Source organism: Eubalaena glacialis, chromosome 7 (genome assembly GCF_028564815.1).
Source record: "Eubalaena glacialis isolate mEubGla1 chromosome 7, mEubGla1.1.hap2.+ XY, whole genome shotgun sequence".
In the NCBI taxonomy this organism is placed as follows: Eukaryota; Metazoa; Chordata; class Mammalia; order Artiodactyla; family Balaenidae; genus Eubalaena; species Eubalaena glacialis.
In genome coordinates, this window is record NC_083722.1 from 112,582,572 (window position 1) to 112,596,830 (window position 14,259).

A 14,259-nucleotide genomic window follows, 5' to 3' on the forward strand; every position below is an offset into this window, starting at 1 on the left:
TGGATGACCTCTATAGTAGGTGTGTGATGGATGAGTATTTGTTGAATGGCTTAATGACTGTTGACAGAAAACGCAAAGAGGAAAAGGGATGTGGGAACAGATGAATTTTATTTGGGGCATGCTGCATGTGAGGTACCTGTGGTCAGCCAGGTGGAGAAATATTGCTTGTCCTGAGTTCAGAAAGGGGATTTGGGCAAGAGTTACAGATTTGGAAATCGAGAATGCAGATTGTAAAGGAAGGAAAGAAATGGGGTGAGGTTTTTCTGGGAAGATGCATAGAGGAAGGGGGAGAACATAGACCAGAGCTCATGTTCCTGAAGAACATCTGTTTTGAACATCCCTTGTTACTATGCCCATATTTCATAGCTCTGTCTAATCTTTGTGAGAGTAAAACTTGGGTGCATTTTTGTTGCAGGTTAAAGAACTCTTTTCTTCTCTGGGAGTTGACTATAATATCTTGGAACTTGATCAAGTTGGTAAGTAGAATGATTAGTACACATTGTTGTTTGTAATAAATGTCAACAAGATTGACTTCTTTCTGTTTGCCTTATTCAATTCAATTTACTCCTGTCTCTTTCGGTTAGATGAGCTGATTTCATCTACATTCAACCCCGTGGAGAATGAACCTGTATATGAAAATAATTTGTGTAGATTTTTTTTTTGTTTATGTATTTTGCATTTGAGGGGAAGGAGTAGAAGGAAGATGTATAAGCCGGTAACCTGGAAGTCCTTCAGGCATTTCAGATGTGTCTGCCAACTTTCTAGCACAGTAGATTAAGCTGTGATAAATGAAGTGCATCTGCCCCTGTTTCCTGAGTGTATTACCCGAGAGGCAACACGTTAGTTTTCCAGCTTTATACTTTTGAATTCCTGTCATCTGTGCACTTTACGCGTGCATGTGTTTTGCAGGAGTGGGAGACGTCATGGTGAACAAAAACCTGATCTGAGCCTTCGTGGACTTCACCCCTCCTTTTAGCCAGGTCACTTTAATAAGTGACGTGTTCTCGAATCTTTGAAACTTTTCTAGAGAGTATCCCAAGCAGGGTGCCGGAAGTACTTACGGCCCAGTTCTATTTTTAGGGACCCTGATCATAAAGCTTTTTCAAGTGTAATTACAGGAAATATTTCCTGAGTTACCACTGTTAAAGCAGATCTTATTTTATGTTTGCTCTTTAAAGAGGACTCTTATCTGTCTCTGCCGAGTCATTGGATTATAAATCAAATTCTAATTTAGAAGTGTTTATTTTAAAAGGAGTCAGTAGACTGGTCTTTATTCTTTAAGGTTTCTTTTGAACACCTGAGTGTTTTCCCCTCTCGAGTCATCATTTATAAAGTTGTATGATGTGCTGACCTTTGTGGGTGTGCAAACGTGGGCGTCTGAGTGTCGTAACACTTCAGCTCAGCTCACAAAGGCTTAGAACCTTTACAGTGTTTTACATATTTAATCTTTTATTCCTTAGACGATGGGGCCAGTCTTCAAGAGGTGCTGTCGGAGATCACTAATCAGAGGACCGTGCCCAATATCTTTGTGAATAAAGTGCACGTGGGCGGATGTGACCAAACTTTCCAGGTAATGATAGTATCATGTGTTCTGGAATGCTGTTTGTTCAAATTTTGTTTTAAAAAAATATTTAAAAGGGGGGGAGATGGTTTTTAGAAGTCTATTCATTTGTGTCTTTCGGAGCTTGTAAAATCAAAAGCCTATAGGATGGTTATCAGGTCATCTTGATTACTTTAATGGAAATCAGCTTTTCTATGAATTCAAACTTCTGAAGCTGAGAAGGAGGAGGCTTTGAGTGAGGTTGCAGGACAGACAGGTGAGCGGCCCTGCTCTCTTCCTCCTGATGGGACAGAAACAAGGCCTCTTCCCTCCTCAAGGTTTAGTGAAACGAGGTCAACACTCACATTCTGGTCCAGGGTGCACAGAACTCCTACCAAGGCTGCTAACCCTGCGAGCTTTGCAAAGCCTTGCTTATTTGATTCCTAGAATGCAGAAATGAACAGGAATCATTCGGTTAAGTAGAGATAGATAAAAACTGTTATTTATTAAATAAGGTCTGTATTTTACCTAGTTGTTTGCTTTTATTAAAATTCCGCTCTTGTATCCTTTATGTATGTATGCAAATGGTAATAATCAGTGATTGATTAAATACTTATATTTCGATTTCAATTAAGAATTATATTTTTGTCGGGAGAAAAGATTGTCTACGTCGTATGTTAATCTGGGATTGGCATTGTTATCTAGTAACAGCCTACTCTGTCTGTCCTAGAAGCTATAACCCAACTCACGTGGTGGTAAGTACCATAGTTTATAGCCTCTGAACACCTTTGGAGTTGCTGGTCTTGCCAGTCCTAGCTGGGAAAATGCTGTCAGAGCATGGATCTGGGGCTGTAGAGATGTCAGTTCTACTCCGAGACTGCAAGGCTCGCCCTTGGACAGCAGCTGTTTAGGAGGTGGATTTCCCTACGGGCCCCTAGGAATCAGGAGGCCACCCAGCTTTGGGACCATGCACGAGACATCTGCTGGGTCTGTGGTTGCGTGGCACTTGCATGGCGCTCCCAGGACGAGCCCGTTCGAAAGCCAGTGTGATGGGACTGAGCAGCCGACTTCGCACAGACAGAACTATTGTTTAGTCACATATGGAGCCTCTGACCTCGTCTAAGCTTCTTCTGACCACAAGGCGGGCCAAGTGGACACGAGAGTGTGCTGCAGGGTCAGCCTCCTGACCATCCCGACGGAAAAAGCAAGTTGTTTGTGTTGTATAGGAAGTTGCAAGATTTAGGTCAGTTTACGAGAAACCAGGAAAAACTTCAAAGTGCATGTCCTGCTGATGATGCATGAGAATTGTTTCCAAAGTGAAGACTAGCACAGGTGAACAAAATATAGAGGATCTTGAAAAACGGTGCTTGGCTATTTAACTGCACTTAGTTATTCTGTGACTCAGATTTATCTGCTCGCCACTCGAAAGCCAATATCGAGAAGCAAGTGTTAGTAGAAAGGAAAGTTGCTTTAATCAGAAAAGCCAGCCATCTGGGGAGAAGGCGGACCCATGTCCCAAAACCAACTTGGAAGATTCTGCTTGGCCATGAACGTTTTTAAAGGGAAAAATGGGAAATAATCTCAGTTAATCATTAAGACAGGAGGTCAGATTCTTTGTTGTTTCTCCATTGTGTGCAGACCTGCTGACTTCTCCTGAGCTTCCTTTGGATGCCATCTTGCCCACGTGGTCCACCTGCAGATTTGCTAAGGGGGAAGATGGGCATAGAGAGTCAGTCATTCTTTACCTACTTAATCCGTCATTCTTACTCCTTTTAATCCAGGAAAGGAGTCAACAGGTCAGGCGAGGTATTGCATGCATGCAGTAGAGCAGAAATCAGGAGCTAGTTTAAATGTTACCTATGATCTCAGTTTTACAATTAAGGTCTGAGGAAAGCAGAGATGAGCAAACAGAAAAGGGCAGAAGAGCTGCTTACAAAATGACCTTGTCTGACATGGATATAAGGCCATGACCTCCCCATCATTGGACACATGCCTCACTATTGGGTGATAACCAACAAAATATATGTGCTTTGGCATCCATTCTAACTAGTTGGACCCAACTGAATGCCATCCAGGTAAACTGACAGTTCCAACTTACATAAAGTGTAGGTCAACTGTTTCGAAGATTTTTATAAAAGAAATTTATGCTGATTAAGCATAGGGTACAAAGAAATAGTTTGAAAACAAGTCATACTGTGTTCTCTCCTTTGATTAACCCTCAGGCACATCAGAGTGGTTTATTACAGAAGCTCCTTGAGGAAGATCCAGCATATGATTACGACCTCATTGTCATTGGTGGTGGCTCTGGCGGCCTTTCGTGTGCTCAGGTATGAAGAAAATGACACCCGAAGATAATTTTCCTGGTGATTGCCATGAGCATTTCTTCTGCTACTTAAAAAAAAGCCATTTACGATGTTCCAGTCTACTCTGTTGTTGTAATAGCTGGTTTAATAAAGAGGAAAGGCTGGGTTTCATCACAAGCACAGTCATCATTTAGGGGAGAGAGAAATCGGGGGAGTGTCAGGAAAATGACAAGATCGCTATCTGTGGCTTTTTTCATAGGAAGCTGCCGTTTTGGGGAGGAGAGTCATGGTGCTGGGCTTCGCGGTCCCGTCGCCCCAGGGCACATCGTGGGGTGAGCTGCTCTTCCCACCATCGTGCGGCGGTTATTCTCTGTCGGCTTAGTCTCCCTCAGTCCTCACAACAATCTCGCATATAACCCACCTGTTTCAGGGGTGAGGAAACTAAATCTCCAATCACATTGTTAGCAAGGGGAGACACTGGAAGAATAATAGGAAAATAATTAAGGAAGGCTGTGCGAAAGGGAAAAATTCCATGACCCCAGTATTCCAAAACTTCTGCCAGAATAATTTTTGTACACACACGGATGTTTTCACACAGTTGTGGTCACGCAGTGGTGTGTGCACCCCGTTGTGCTCGCCTGAGGTGGCCATGATGCTTTTCTGTGTTTCTGCATTGATTTTATCATGGACCCCAGTGGCTGCAGGATGGTCAGTTGAGTTAGTGTGTGTGGTCGTCCCAGGTCCGTTTAATGCAACACACAGCGAGCTCCCAGCCTGGGACTTTGCTGTAGACAAGAGTGCTCGCCTGTCCACGCTCTTTTCACTGTAGCATAGAAGGCATAGGTTTTGTGCTGGGTGTTTTCTCTTTATGCTTCGGTCCATCCCCGTTGTCTGTACCCTGCTCTCCCCACAAACTGGTGAATTGGCCGCGTGCCCTCTGGCTTCTGCTGGGGCGTGGCCATCGGGGTAACGGGAAAAGCAGAGGAGGGAGTGTAGGGCGGGGTCTCCAGTCCCGCTGGGCACTGCAGGCTGGTTCTCCCCCCGTGGTCCAGCTTTGGGTGGTGGCACTGGCCCCGTCGCTTACCCCTTCACGGGGCTGGTGATGGCCCCCCTTCCACCCACTGCTCTTCCTGCCACACCCTGTAATGATTTCTACCCTCTCCTCAGTTCCCCAGCTGGAGTGTCACCTGTTTCCTGCCAGAACCCTGACAAAATGGGAAAGTTGGTGTTTTGTTTTTTTTTTTTAAATAAATTTATTTTATTTTATTTTTGGCCGTGTTGGGGTCTTTGTTGCCGCGTGCGGGCTTTCTCTAGTTGCGGCGAGCGGGGGCTACTCTTCGTTGCGGTGCGCGGGCTTCTCATTGCGGTGGCTTCTCTTGTTGCAGAGCACGGGCTCTAGGCACGCGGGCTTCAGTAGTTGCGGCGCATGGGCTCAGTAGTTGTGGCTCATGGGCTCCAGAGCGCAGGCTCAGTAGTGGTGGCGCACGGGCTTAGTTGCTCCGCGGCATGTGGGATCTTCCCGGACCAGGGCTCGAACCCGTGTCCCCTTCATTGGCAGGCTGATTCTTAACCACTGCGCCACCAGGGAAGCCCCGGGAAAGTTGGTTTTTAAAGTTCAAGTTTACTCAAAAAAATCTAGCCTAGAATTTCATATATTAAAGGTAATCCACCTCAACTTTGCTCGTATGGTTGGAACGCTTGTCTTTCTTCTTCCTCCCTCTGCCCCCCTCCCCTCTCCTGTCCAGAAAGAGCCTGCTTAACCTGGACACCAGGAGAGGTGTCCTCTCAGAGGGCTCTTCTGTTTCTAGCCCTGTGTTGTTGAAGGATCCAGAGTAGATGTTACCTGGCAGCTGGCAGTGGACCTGTGCTGGCTCAGGGGAGGACTCAGGTTTGCAGAAGCAAAGGCTGGAGGCCGCAGTCTTGGCCTCAGTGCAGCGTGGGCCTAATTAACCTGACGCGGTTCTGACCACTTTGTGGGTCAGACTCAAGTGGAAGTTTTGGACTCTGTCCACAGAAAACCGTTCACATGCACGTCCATGTTTTGCGCATCCCTGGGCCTCCTTCATGGACCCTCGGTCAACAAGTTTGGTGAATCATTTCGTGTTGTTGTGGGGCGTGATGGTGACCCCATGACCATCAAGTTTGTCATTTCCGCGTTTTAATAACACCCACTCTGCACGTGCGCAAAACCACACACACACACACACACACAACGTTACAACTATGACTTTCTCTCTCAGGTCTGGATGGCACTTGTGTGAATGTCGGCTGCATCCCTAAGAAGTTGATGCACCAAGCCGCCCTTTTGGGCCAGGCGCTAACTGACTCAAGGAAGTTTGGCTGGGAGTACAATCAACAAGGTGGGTGATAGCGTGTAAAAGTATAGATTGGGAGAAAAGAAGAAAGAATGAGTTCCTTAGAAATCCTTGCTATTTACATTTCTGTAGTTTAGTTTTATGGGGTTTTTTTTGGCTGCGCTGTGCAGCTTTTGGGATCTTAGTTCCCCGACCAGGGATTGAACCGGGGCCCTCGGCAGTGAAAGCGTGGAGTCCTAACCACTGGACCGCTAGGGAAGTCCCTGTAGTTTAGTTTTAAATTAGTTTAATAAACACTTGTTAAGAGCCCACCGTGTGCCAGCCAGGCCCAGAGAACTCAAAGATGGTCAGTTGAAACCTGCTTTCGTGGGCCTTAGTGCTTAAGGAGGGAGTTGTTGCAGCCTCGGCCATTCCAAACCCTTAGCAGAGTGTGAGAGGGAATAATCACTATTTTCAGATTTCTTTCAAGTATAAAGAAAACAGAATAGCAAGGGTCATTGTGTGGATTTTATCCATTACTGTGAGGACATTTTCTTTTTTATCAGTGTTTATGTATGTCTTTGGTTAATGAAAAATGGAAAACAAATTCACCAATAAAAACCTATTGATGGGACTTCCCTGGTGGTCCAGTGGTTAGGACTCTGCACTTCCACTGCAGGGGATGTGGGTTCGATCCCTGGTTGGGGAACTAAGATCCCGCATGCCATGTGGTGTGGCCAAAAAAAAAAAAAAAAATCTGCAAAACACCTATTGGTGAGGCTCTGAGGATGCAGAGATGAGGAAACTATCACTCCTGCCCTGGAGCAGCACAGCCTGCTGGGGGAGGGAGAGGAGGGGGGAGGGGGAGGGAGGGGAGGGGGAGGGGGGAGGGGAGGGGGAGGGGGGAGGGGGGAGGGGAGCGACTTAGTGCCCATAAGTGGTGCTGAGGTTTCCAGCATCAACCTGAGGGGCACTTAGGAGCCTTGAGGAGTGGAGGTGGCGAAGGTGGCCCTTGAGGTAGGACACAGGACAGGAAGCAGCTTGCCCCACACCATGTGAGCTGTGTAGAGATGGTCATCACTGCTGGTCGAAACCCCCTGGGATCATGGGCATGGGGTCTGGGAACGTAGTAACCAGGATGGCCATCTGGACTGCAAAATCTTAGGAGGCTTGTTGTCCACTGAGGTCCTAGGAAGGGTGGCATGACGTCTGGGCCATAATCGCTGCCGCCGCCCGAGCCTCCGCGCACTGTGACCTCTGCCCCTTCCCTGTGCTCTCCTGTCCCACGTCCCAGTGAGTGGGGCCCTCAAGAGCGCTGGAGGGGTCCGGGTCCAAATGTGACCAGAGGGTGAACCCCCGTTGGATGGGTTTGCCTTTGGGGACCTCCCCCAGCTTGACGGGAGCCCTGGGCTGGTGTCTCCTTGGGGACCGGCATCGGCAGTTGAGATGAATTCAGGAAAGAAACCCCACCTAGAAGGTCCAGGGTGAGGAGGAATCTTAATTCCGTCAACCCCACCCCAGCTTCAGCGGGAAGTTGGTGAACTCTGTCATCTAAACGTGGGGCATTCACTGTCACAGCCCCGCCGGGGACCCGGGGGGAGTGGCCGGGGAGGTGTCCCGCACCTGTCCTGGGGGCGCTCCCGGTACCTCGAGACCCTGGGGCCTGGCTGCCAGAGGGCTGCTCCCCGCCCTCCTCCATGGGCTTTCTTTGTTTTCACAACTCTGCATAAAAAAGGTTCCAGTTGCTAGTTATCTTCTGTTCACTTCTTGATTCTTGAAGCGATAGATAGGGTGGCTCGTGTGTTACATGTGACTTAGCGGTGACAGTGCAGCCCCTTCACATCCCCTGGTGATTTCTCCTCAGTGAAGCACAACTGGGAGACCATGACCGAAGCCATTCAGAACCACATCGGCTCTCTGAGCTGGGGCTACCGGCGGGCTCTGAGGGAGACGGCGGTGGCCCACGTCAACTCCTGCGGGGAATTTGTTGAACACCATAAAATCAAGGTCTGTTGGGGCGTTTCGTCCCGTTCGTTGCTTTCCTTACTTCTGCCATGCCTGCTGTGAACCCAGACTCCGTGTTGCATGTTGAAGGCTGCAGCCGGTGTGCGTGTGCACAGCCGTGCACGCGTGTGCTTTCCCCAGTGTTCGTTGATTCCACGTCTGGCTAAAGTGGAGAAATTGCCTTTTAAAGAACTCTCAGTTTTAACTTATTTGCCTTTCGGTTTCATTGCCATCTTAAAAGAGAAAATGTTTAAACAGTTCAGAGTTCAAAATTCTAAAAAGATCAAAATTTTAGGAGTGCAATTCTTTTTTAAAATGAAACCTTAACTAGAACTCCGGTACATATTATTCATAAAAGCACTAGTAAAAGTAGTATCAGAATTAGTGTATTTTATACATTTGTATTTGTAATATATGTGTGTTGTAAGATCCGTACTTAAGGAGAATGAGACTGTTGTGATGATCACAAACATTGAACTGGTGCATGGGAGACGGTCCGCTGCCATCCTCAGCACCTGCTCCACCTCTGCCCTCTGCTTTGGTGGCACAGTACTCGATGGCCTGGACAGGACTTGAGGTCCTTTTGTGGTCACCTGCTGTCTCTAGAAAGGTGTCAGTGGTGTGTTGAGAGCTGAGAACCTCACGTGGCCACAGGAGACCGGGGTGGGAGCTCCAGTCGGTGGGCTTGTTTCTCAGGCCGTCACCTGCCGCCTTCTCCCCGCCGCAGCCTGACTGTTCTGTTCAGGACCCTCCTCCAGGCTGCCCTCCCTCCATCCCACTGTTTTTTAATTTTCTAATGAAAATGGATTTATGATTCGCTTGTGCAATTGAAAATAAACAAACAAAGAGCAGCTTTGTGGATTCCGCAGAGCCTGGATTTTGGGACGGCGCACAAGGGTCTTCAGCGTTGGCGCCCTCTTTCCTTGTTCCTACCCGGCACTGGCTGCTCCCCAGATGCCAGCTGCTCTCCGGCCTGCGCACTTGGGCACGCTCTGTCCTCTCTCCAGTCCCCCGCTGCCCCGCACCGCGGCCGTGGCGCCCAGGCTGTGAACACGCCTGTTTTCTGTGCAGGAGGTTATCCCAGTGCGTTACTATCTTTGCATGTGTGTTCCCGCTGACGGGAAGCTCCGTAGTAACTACTGCGTCCCGGGTGTCTGATATTCTGTGGTGTTTGATGAAAAGTGAAGTTTGCTTTGCTCTTTTCAAGGCAACCAATGGAAAAGGACAGGAAACGTATTATACTGCAGCAAAATTTGTCATAGCAACAGGGGAAAGGCCGCGCTATTTGGGAATCCAAGGAGATAAGGAATACTGTATTACTAGGTAAGATTAACTAGGCCATCTAACCGTAAGTTGTAAATAGTATGTTTCTGTGTCTCCAGTTTATTTACTCCCTGTCTTATTTCACAAAAGATTTGAACTAAAGACAAATAAAAGTACATACAATGCAAAGCTAAGTAGTTAACATAATGGAGCACAGAGACTGTAGGCTCGGTAAATAATAAGGTCACAGATGCACACAGGTGTGTTACAGGTCTCCTGGTAGGTGCTCTGGGAACGGGTCTGGGATTTGGCTCTACAATTTCTAGAGCTCACAGGGAAGCAGTGACTACTTCACTGCTTTAGGGTTTCGTGTCTGTGTGACAGTAATGAACCAGGTGACCAGGAGAAGCACAGCTGTCCTAATACTGGGATGTAATAGGAATTCTCATCGGACAGTTGTAGCAGGACATACGACCTTGACGTATAAAGCTGGACAATGACTTTCAAAGTTTTTTGAGCAGGCGCACTTTAAGAAATACATTTTTCACTGTGTGGTTGTTCCGGTGAACACACAACACACACGCCAGGCAAAGCAGTGTTTCTTCTTATTACATGGAATGTGGTCTAGTATCCTCTATTCCATTTTATTATTTACAAAATCTTGGCCTGTGACCCACTAGTTTGATTTCGAGACTCTGGGCTGGACATCTCCCTCCGCAGTGGACACGCACTCCACAGGCTGTCTGTCCCCTTCAGCGCCTGTTCGTTCCGGCCCCGCATGGCACCATCCCTCCTGGAAACCCCTTCTCTCTTTGCAGCGATGACCTCTTCTCTCTGCCCTACTGCCCGGGCGCGACCCTGGTGGTGGGCGCATCCTCCGTGGCGCTGGAGTGCGCAGGCTTCCTGGCCGGCCTGGGCCTGGAGGTCACGGTCATGGTGCGCTCGCAGCTCCTGCGGGGCTTCGACCAGGAGATGGCCGAGAAGGTGGGCTCCTCCATGCAGCAGCTCGGCGTCCGATTCCTGCGCAAGTTCGTGCCCGTGGAGGTGAGTCCCCAGCACCTGCCAGCCTTGGCTGTCGCCTCGCTCTCCCCGCTCCCGCGCTTCCCTGTTGCCCTCGTTAACTCTGCTCGCCAGGGACCCTGAAGATGGTGCTCCCACCCCAGGTCTCGGCGCCTGGCCGCCCCCTCCCCCTCCTCCCCTTCCCCCTCTCTGTCCCTCCCCCGGCCGCACGTCCTGTCTCAGTGCTGAGGCCTCTGCTCAGGCATCCTCCCCAACTCCACACCCATTTATGCAGCTGTCTGCTGGGCATCTCCACTTGAATTCCTCTCAAGCATTTTAAATTTAACAAGACGAAATAAAGCTCTTGATTTCCCCACCGAATGTACTCCCTGCTGTGTTTCCGGCCTGTCTCAGTGCTCGGGAAGTGGTCCCCTGGAACACGCCATCTGTTCAGTCAACGCCTGGAAAGCATCCCTCCGTGGCTCCCCTTCCGTTGTCTCCAACTAACCCAGCAACTTGTCTCTCCCTCCACATTGTCCCTTGGGACGGCCCTCTTTTCTCTGTCCAGACACCTAAACATACACACACCCTGCGGGCCACCTATTTTCTGTCACCTGTAGAGATAATCCTCGCACTGTTCCTCCTCGCCAGGTTCAGCAGTTGGAGAAGGGGTCACCCGGGAAGCTGAAGGTAGTGGCTCAATCTACGGAAGGAACAGAGATGATTGAGGGCCTTTACAACACGGTGAGTTTCTGTCATGTGAGCAGTGGGCGGATGAACACGCTCGTAAGTTAGTGCAGATGAAACTTATGGGAAAATTATACCAGCATTAACTCTTTTCTTGATTCTTCGTGAGAGTCTGATACATATGGAAGGTGGTTGTGCTGTTGACATTTGATAGTTTTCAGTGGTACACGAAGCATACGATGGTAAAATATACGTGTGTGTGTGACTATGCAGAGAACAAAATCCGGAAGCAGGTATACCTGACTGCTTTTAGTGCTTACTTCTGGGGAATTAGATGTCTTATACATTTCTGCATTTGAATATTTTTGCAATAAACATTGAATATATTTTATAATCAAAACAACAATAATGATATTTTCAAAAACAAACAATGTAAAATCTCCAAACAGTGTGACTAGTCCATGGACTTTTGGGTGGCAACAATTCTAATTTAAACTGATGATATTTAGAGACCATTTCTTTTGTAAACTGTAGTTTATACCTTTAACATAAACTGTACACTTGTGTTTTACACACTCTTATAACATGATTCTTTTTAATTAAAAGTAGATAATGTGGAGAGGCTCACCAAAGCCAAAAATATGTAAAACGAAAACAAAAATAAAAATCAGCCTCTGTTCAGATTTTGATTGGGATTGCGGTGGATGCGTAACCAGTTGGAAACACTGGACTTCTTTGCAGTATCCAGTCTCCCAGTCCATGAACATGGTATATCTGTCCTTTGACTTAAGCCATCTGTCATAGTTCCCAACAAAGTTAGTACATTTCTCTGTAGACATCAAGAAGGTCTTCTGTTAGATTTATTCCTAGGTACTTACGTATTTCTGTATAGTTACAAATGATGTTTTTTGAAAAAAATGTCATTGTCTTTCACTGTTTGTTGCTGATATATAGAAATGCTGCCGATTTGTGTGATTTGATTTAGTATTCAGTAAGCTTGCTAAAGTCATATTTGGTCATGTATCCTTAGATTATTTGGGGTCTTCTTTGTACATGTTCATAACAAGGGTTTTGCTTCCTCCTTTCGACTGTTTCCCTTTCCTCCTTTTTCTTGCACAAGGGCACCAGCCATGACCTCCAGTGCAGTGTTAACAAGAAATGCAGAGCCAGGCGCTCCTGTCTGTTCTCAGGGCCAGAAGGAAGGCTTTCACTGTTTCATGGTTATAGAGTAAGGTTTTCCGTAGGGTTTGGGTAGATATTCTTAATCACGCTAAAGAAATCATTTTCTATTTCTTGTTTGCTAAGTGGTTTCTTTTGTTATTTTGGTTTTGTTTGTTTGTTTGTTTGTTTTAAAAGTTAGGAGTGGATATTTAGCTGTAAGATTGTTTCTTTTGTAGCTGTTAATGATTTTTTTTTCTTTAATCTGTTAGTGTGTTGAATTACATTGGTTTTCTAATGTTCAGTCAACTTTGTATTCCTGATAAACCCAACTTGGTAATGGTCCTTTTTATATATTGTTGGATTTGGTTATTTAGAATTTTTGCATCTATATTCAAGAATTGTATTGGCTTATAATTTTCCTTTCATGTACTGAACTTTTCAGATTTTGGTATCAAAGTTATTCTAGCTCATGAAAGAAGTTTGGAATATGTTTCTTCTTTTTCTGTTCTCTGGAAGCATTTAGTAATATTAGAGTTAGTTCTTTGTATGTTTGATAGAATTCACTGATGCAACCACCAGGGCCTAGAAAGTTCAATGAAGATATATTCAATTTTCTTTAACAGTCAATGGACCTTTTAAAGCTTTCTACTTTTTTCTATATCAATTTCTGATTTGTTATATTTTCTCAGAATTAGTCTGTTTCATCTAAGTTATCAAATGTATTGGTATAAAGTTGTGCAAAATATCTAAAATTGTGAATTGTTTATTTTTGTAATGATGTATCATTTACATGTAGTGATATGCACAGTTCAATTGGCTTTGACAAGTGTACATGTTTCTGTAATGCACACTCCTTTGAGAGTAACAGAGCATTTCTGTGGAGTCGGAAAGCTATCTTGCACCCCTTCCCAGTACCTTACCCCAAGCAACCCTGATCTGGTTCTGTCACCAGAGACCAGTTTTTCCTATTTAGATGTCATGGACGTGGAGCCATGTGGTACGTGCTCCTCGGTGTCTGACTTGGGATCCATCCATGTGGCGTGTATCAGTGGCTGGCTCTTTTCACCATGTGAATTGTCTGAATGTACCACAGGTCACTCACTTTCCTGTGGAGGGATGCCAGGCTGTTTGCAGCTGGGTTCTTGTGACGAAAACTCTGTGAAGGTTCTTGCCTGAGGCCTTCTGTGGACACACACTTTCCTTTCTTGTGGGTAAATACCTAGCAATGAAATTGCTTGGTCATTGGGGACTTTCTGTGTTTAACTTTTGGGGAAATGCCAGACAGCTTCCAAATGATTGTTCATTTTATATTTCCACCAAGGATGCATGAGTTGTGGTTGTTCTGTAGCCTCACCAACATTTGGGGTTGTCGACTTTTTTGTTTAAGCCACTCTAGTGCATGTGTAGTGGAATCTTGTTATAGGTTTAACTTGCATCTTCCTAATGACTACAGTGATGTTTGGCAATTTCTCATGTGTTTTTTGGCCATTTAAATATTTTCCCTTATCAAGTGCCTGTTTGAGTCTTTGGCCCATTTTTGGTTGGGTTATTGAATTTTATTTGGAATTGCAGGAGTTCTGTGTGTGTTGTGGGTACATTCCTTTTGCAGATGTATGTGTGTGAATATTTCTTCCCATCTAGTTGCCCATTTAGCTTTTTATGGCATCTTTTTTTTTTTTAAATGAATGTTGATCTTTTTTTTTTTTTAAACGTTTCTTTAATTAATTAATTAATTTATATTTATTTTTGGCTGTGTTGGGTCTTTGTTTCTGTGCAAGGGCTTTCTCCAATTGCGGTGAGCGGGGGCCACTCTTCATCGTGGTGCGCGGGCCTCTCTCTGTCGCGGCCTCTCCCATTGCGGAGCACAGGCTCCAGACGCGCAGGCTCAGTAGTTGTGGCTCACGGGCTTAGTTGCTCCGCGGCATGTGGGATCTTCCCAGACCAGGGCTCGAACCCGTGTCCCCTGCATTGGCAGGCAGATTCTTAACCACTGCGCCACCAGGGAAGC

At 46.4% G+C, this 14,259-nt stretch overlaps 1 protein-coding gene across 1 annotated transcript in view; it reads left to right on the top strand.

Moving 5' to 3' along the window:
• TXNRD3 (thioredoxin reductase 3) overlaps positions 1-14,259 on the top strand; it is a 40,630-nt gene that overhangs the window by 12,209 nt on the left and 14,162 nt on the right. The window contains exons 2-10 of the mRNA XM_061197372.1: positions 416-476; positions 1,461-1,570; positions 3,763-3,867; positions 4,103-4,175; positions 6,084-6,203; positions 8,002-8,144; positions 9,349-9,464; positions 10,223-10,448; positions 11,055-11,147. Coding sequence (XP_061053355.1) covers positions 4,130-4,175; positions 6,084-6,203; positions 8,002-8,144; positions 9,349-9,464; positions 10,223-10,448; positions 11,055-11,147 — 744 coding nt within the window. The 5' untranslated portion in view covers positions 416-476; positions 1,461-1,570; positions 3,763-3,867; positions 4,103-4,129. The remainder of the gene's footprint in view (positions 1-415; positions 477-1,460; positions 1,571-3,762; positions 3,868-4,102; positions 4,176-6,083; positions 6,204-8,001; positions 8,145-9,348; positions 9,465-10,222; positions 10,449-11,054; positions 11,148-14,259) is intronic.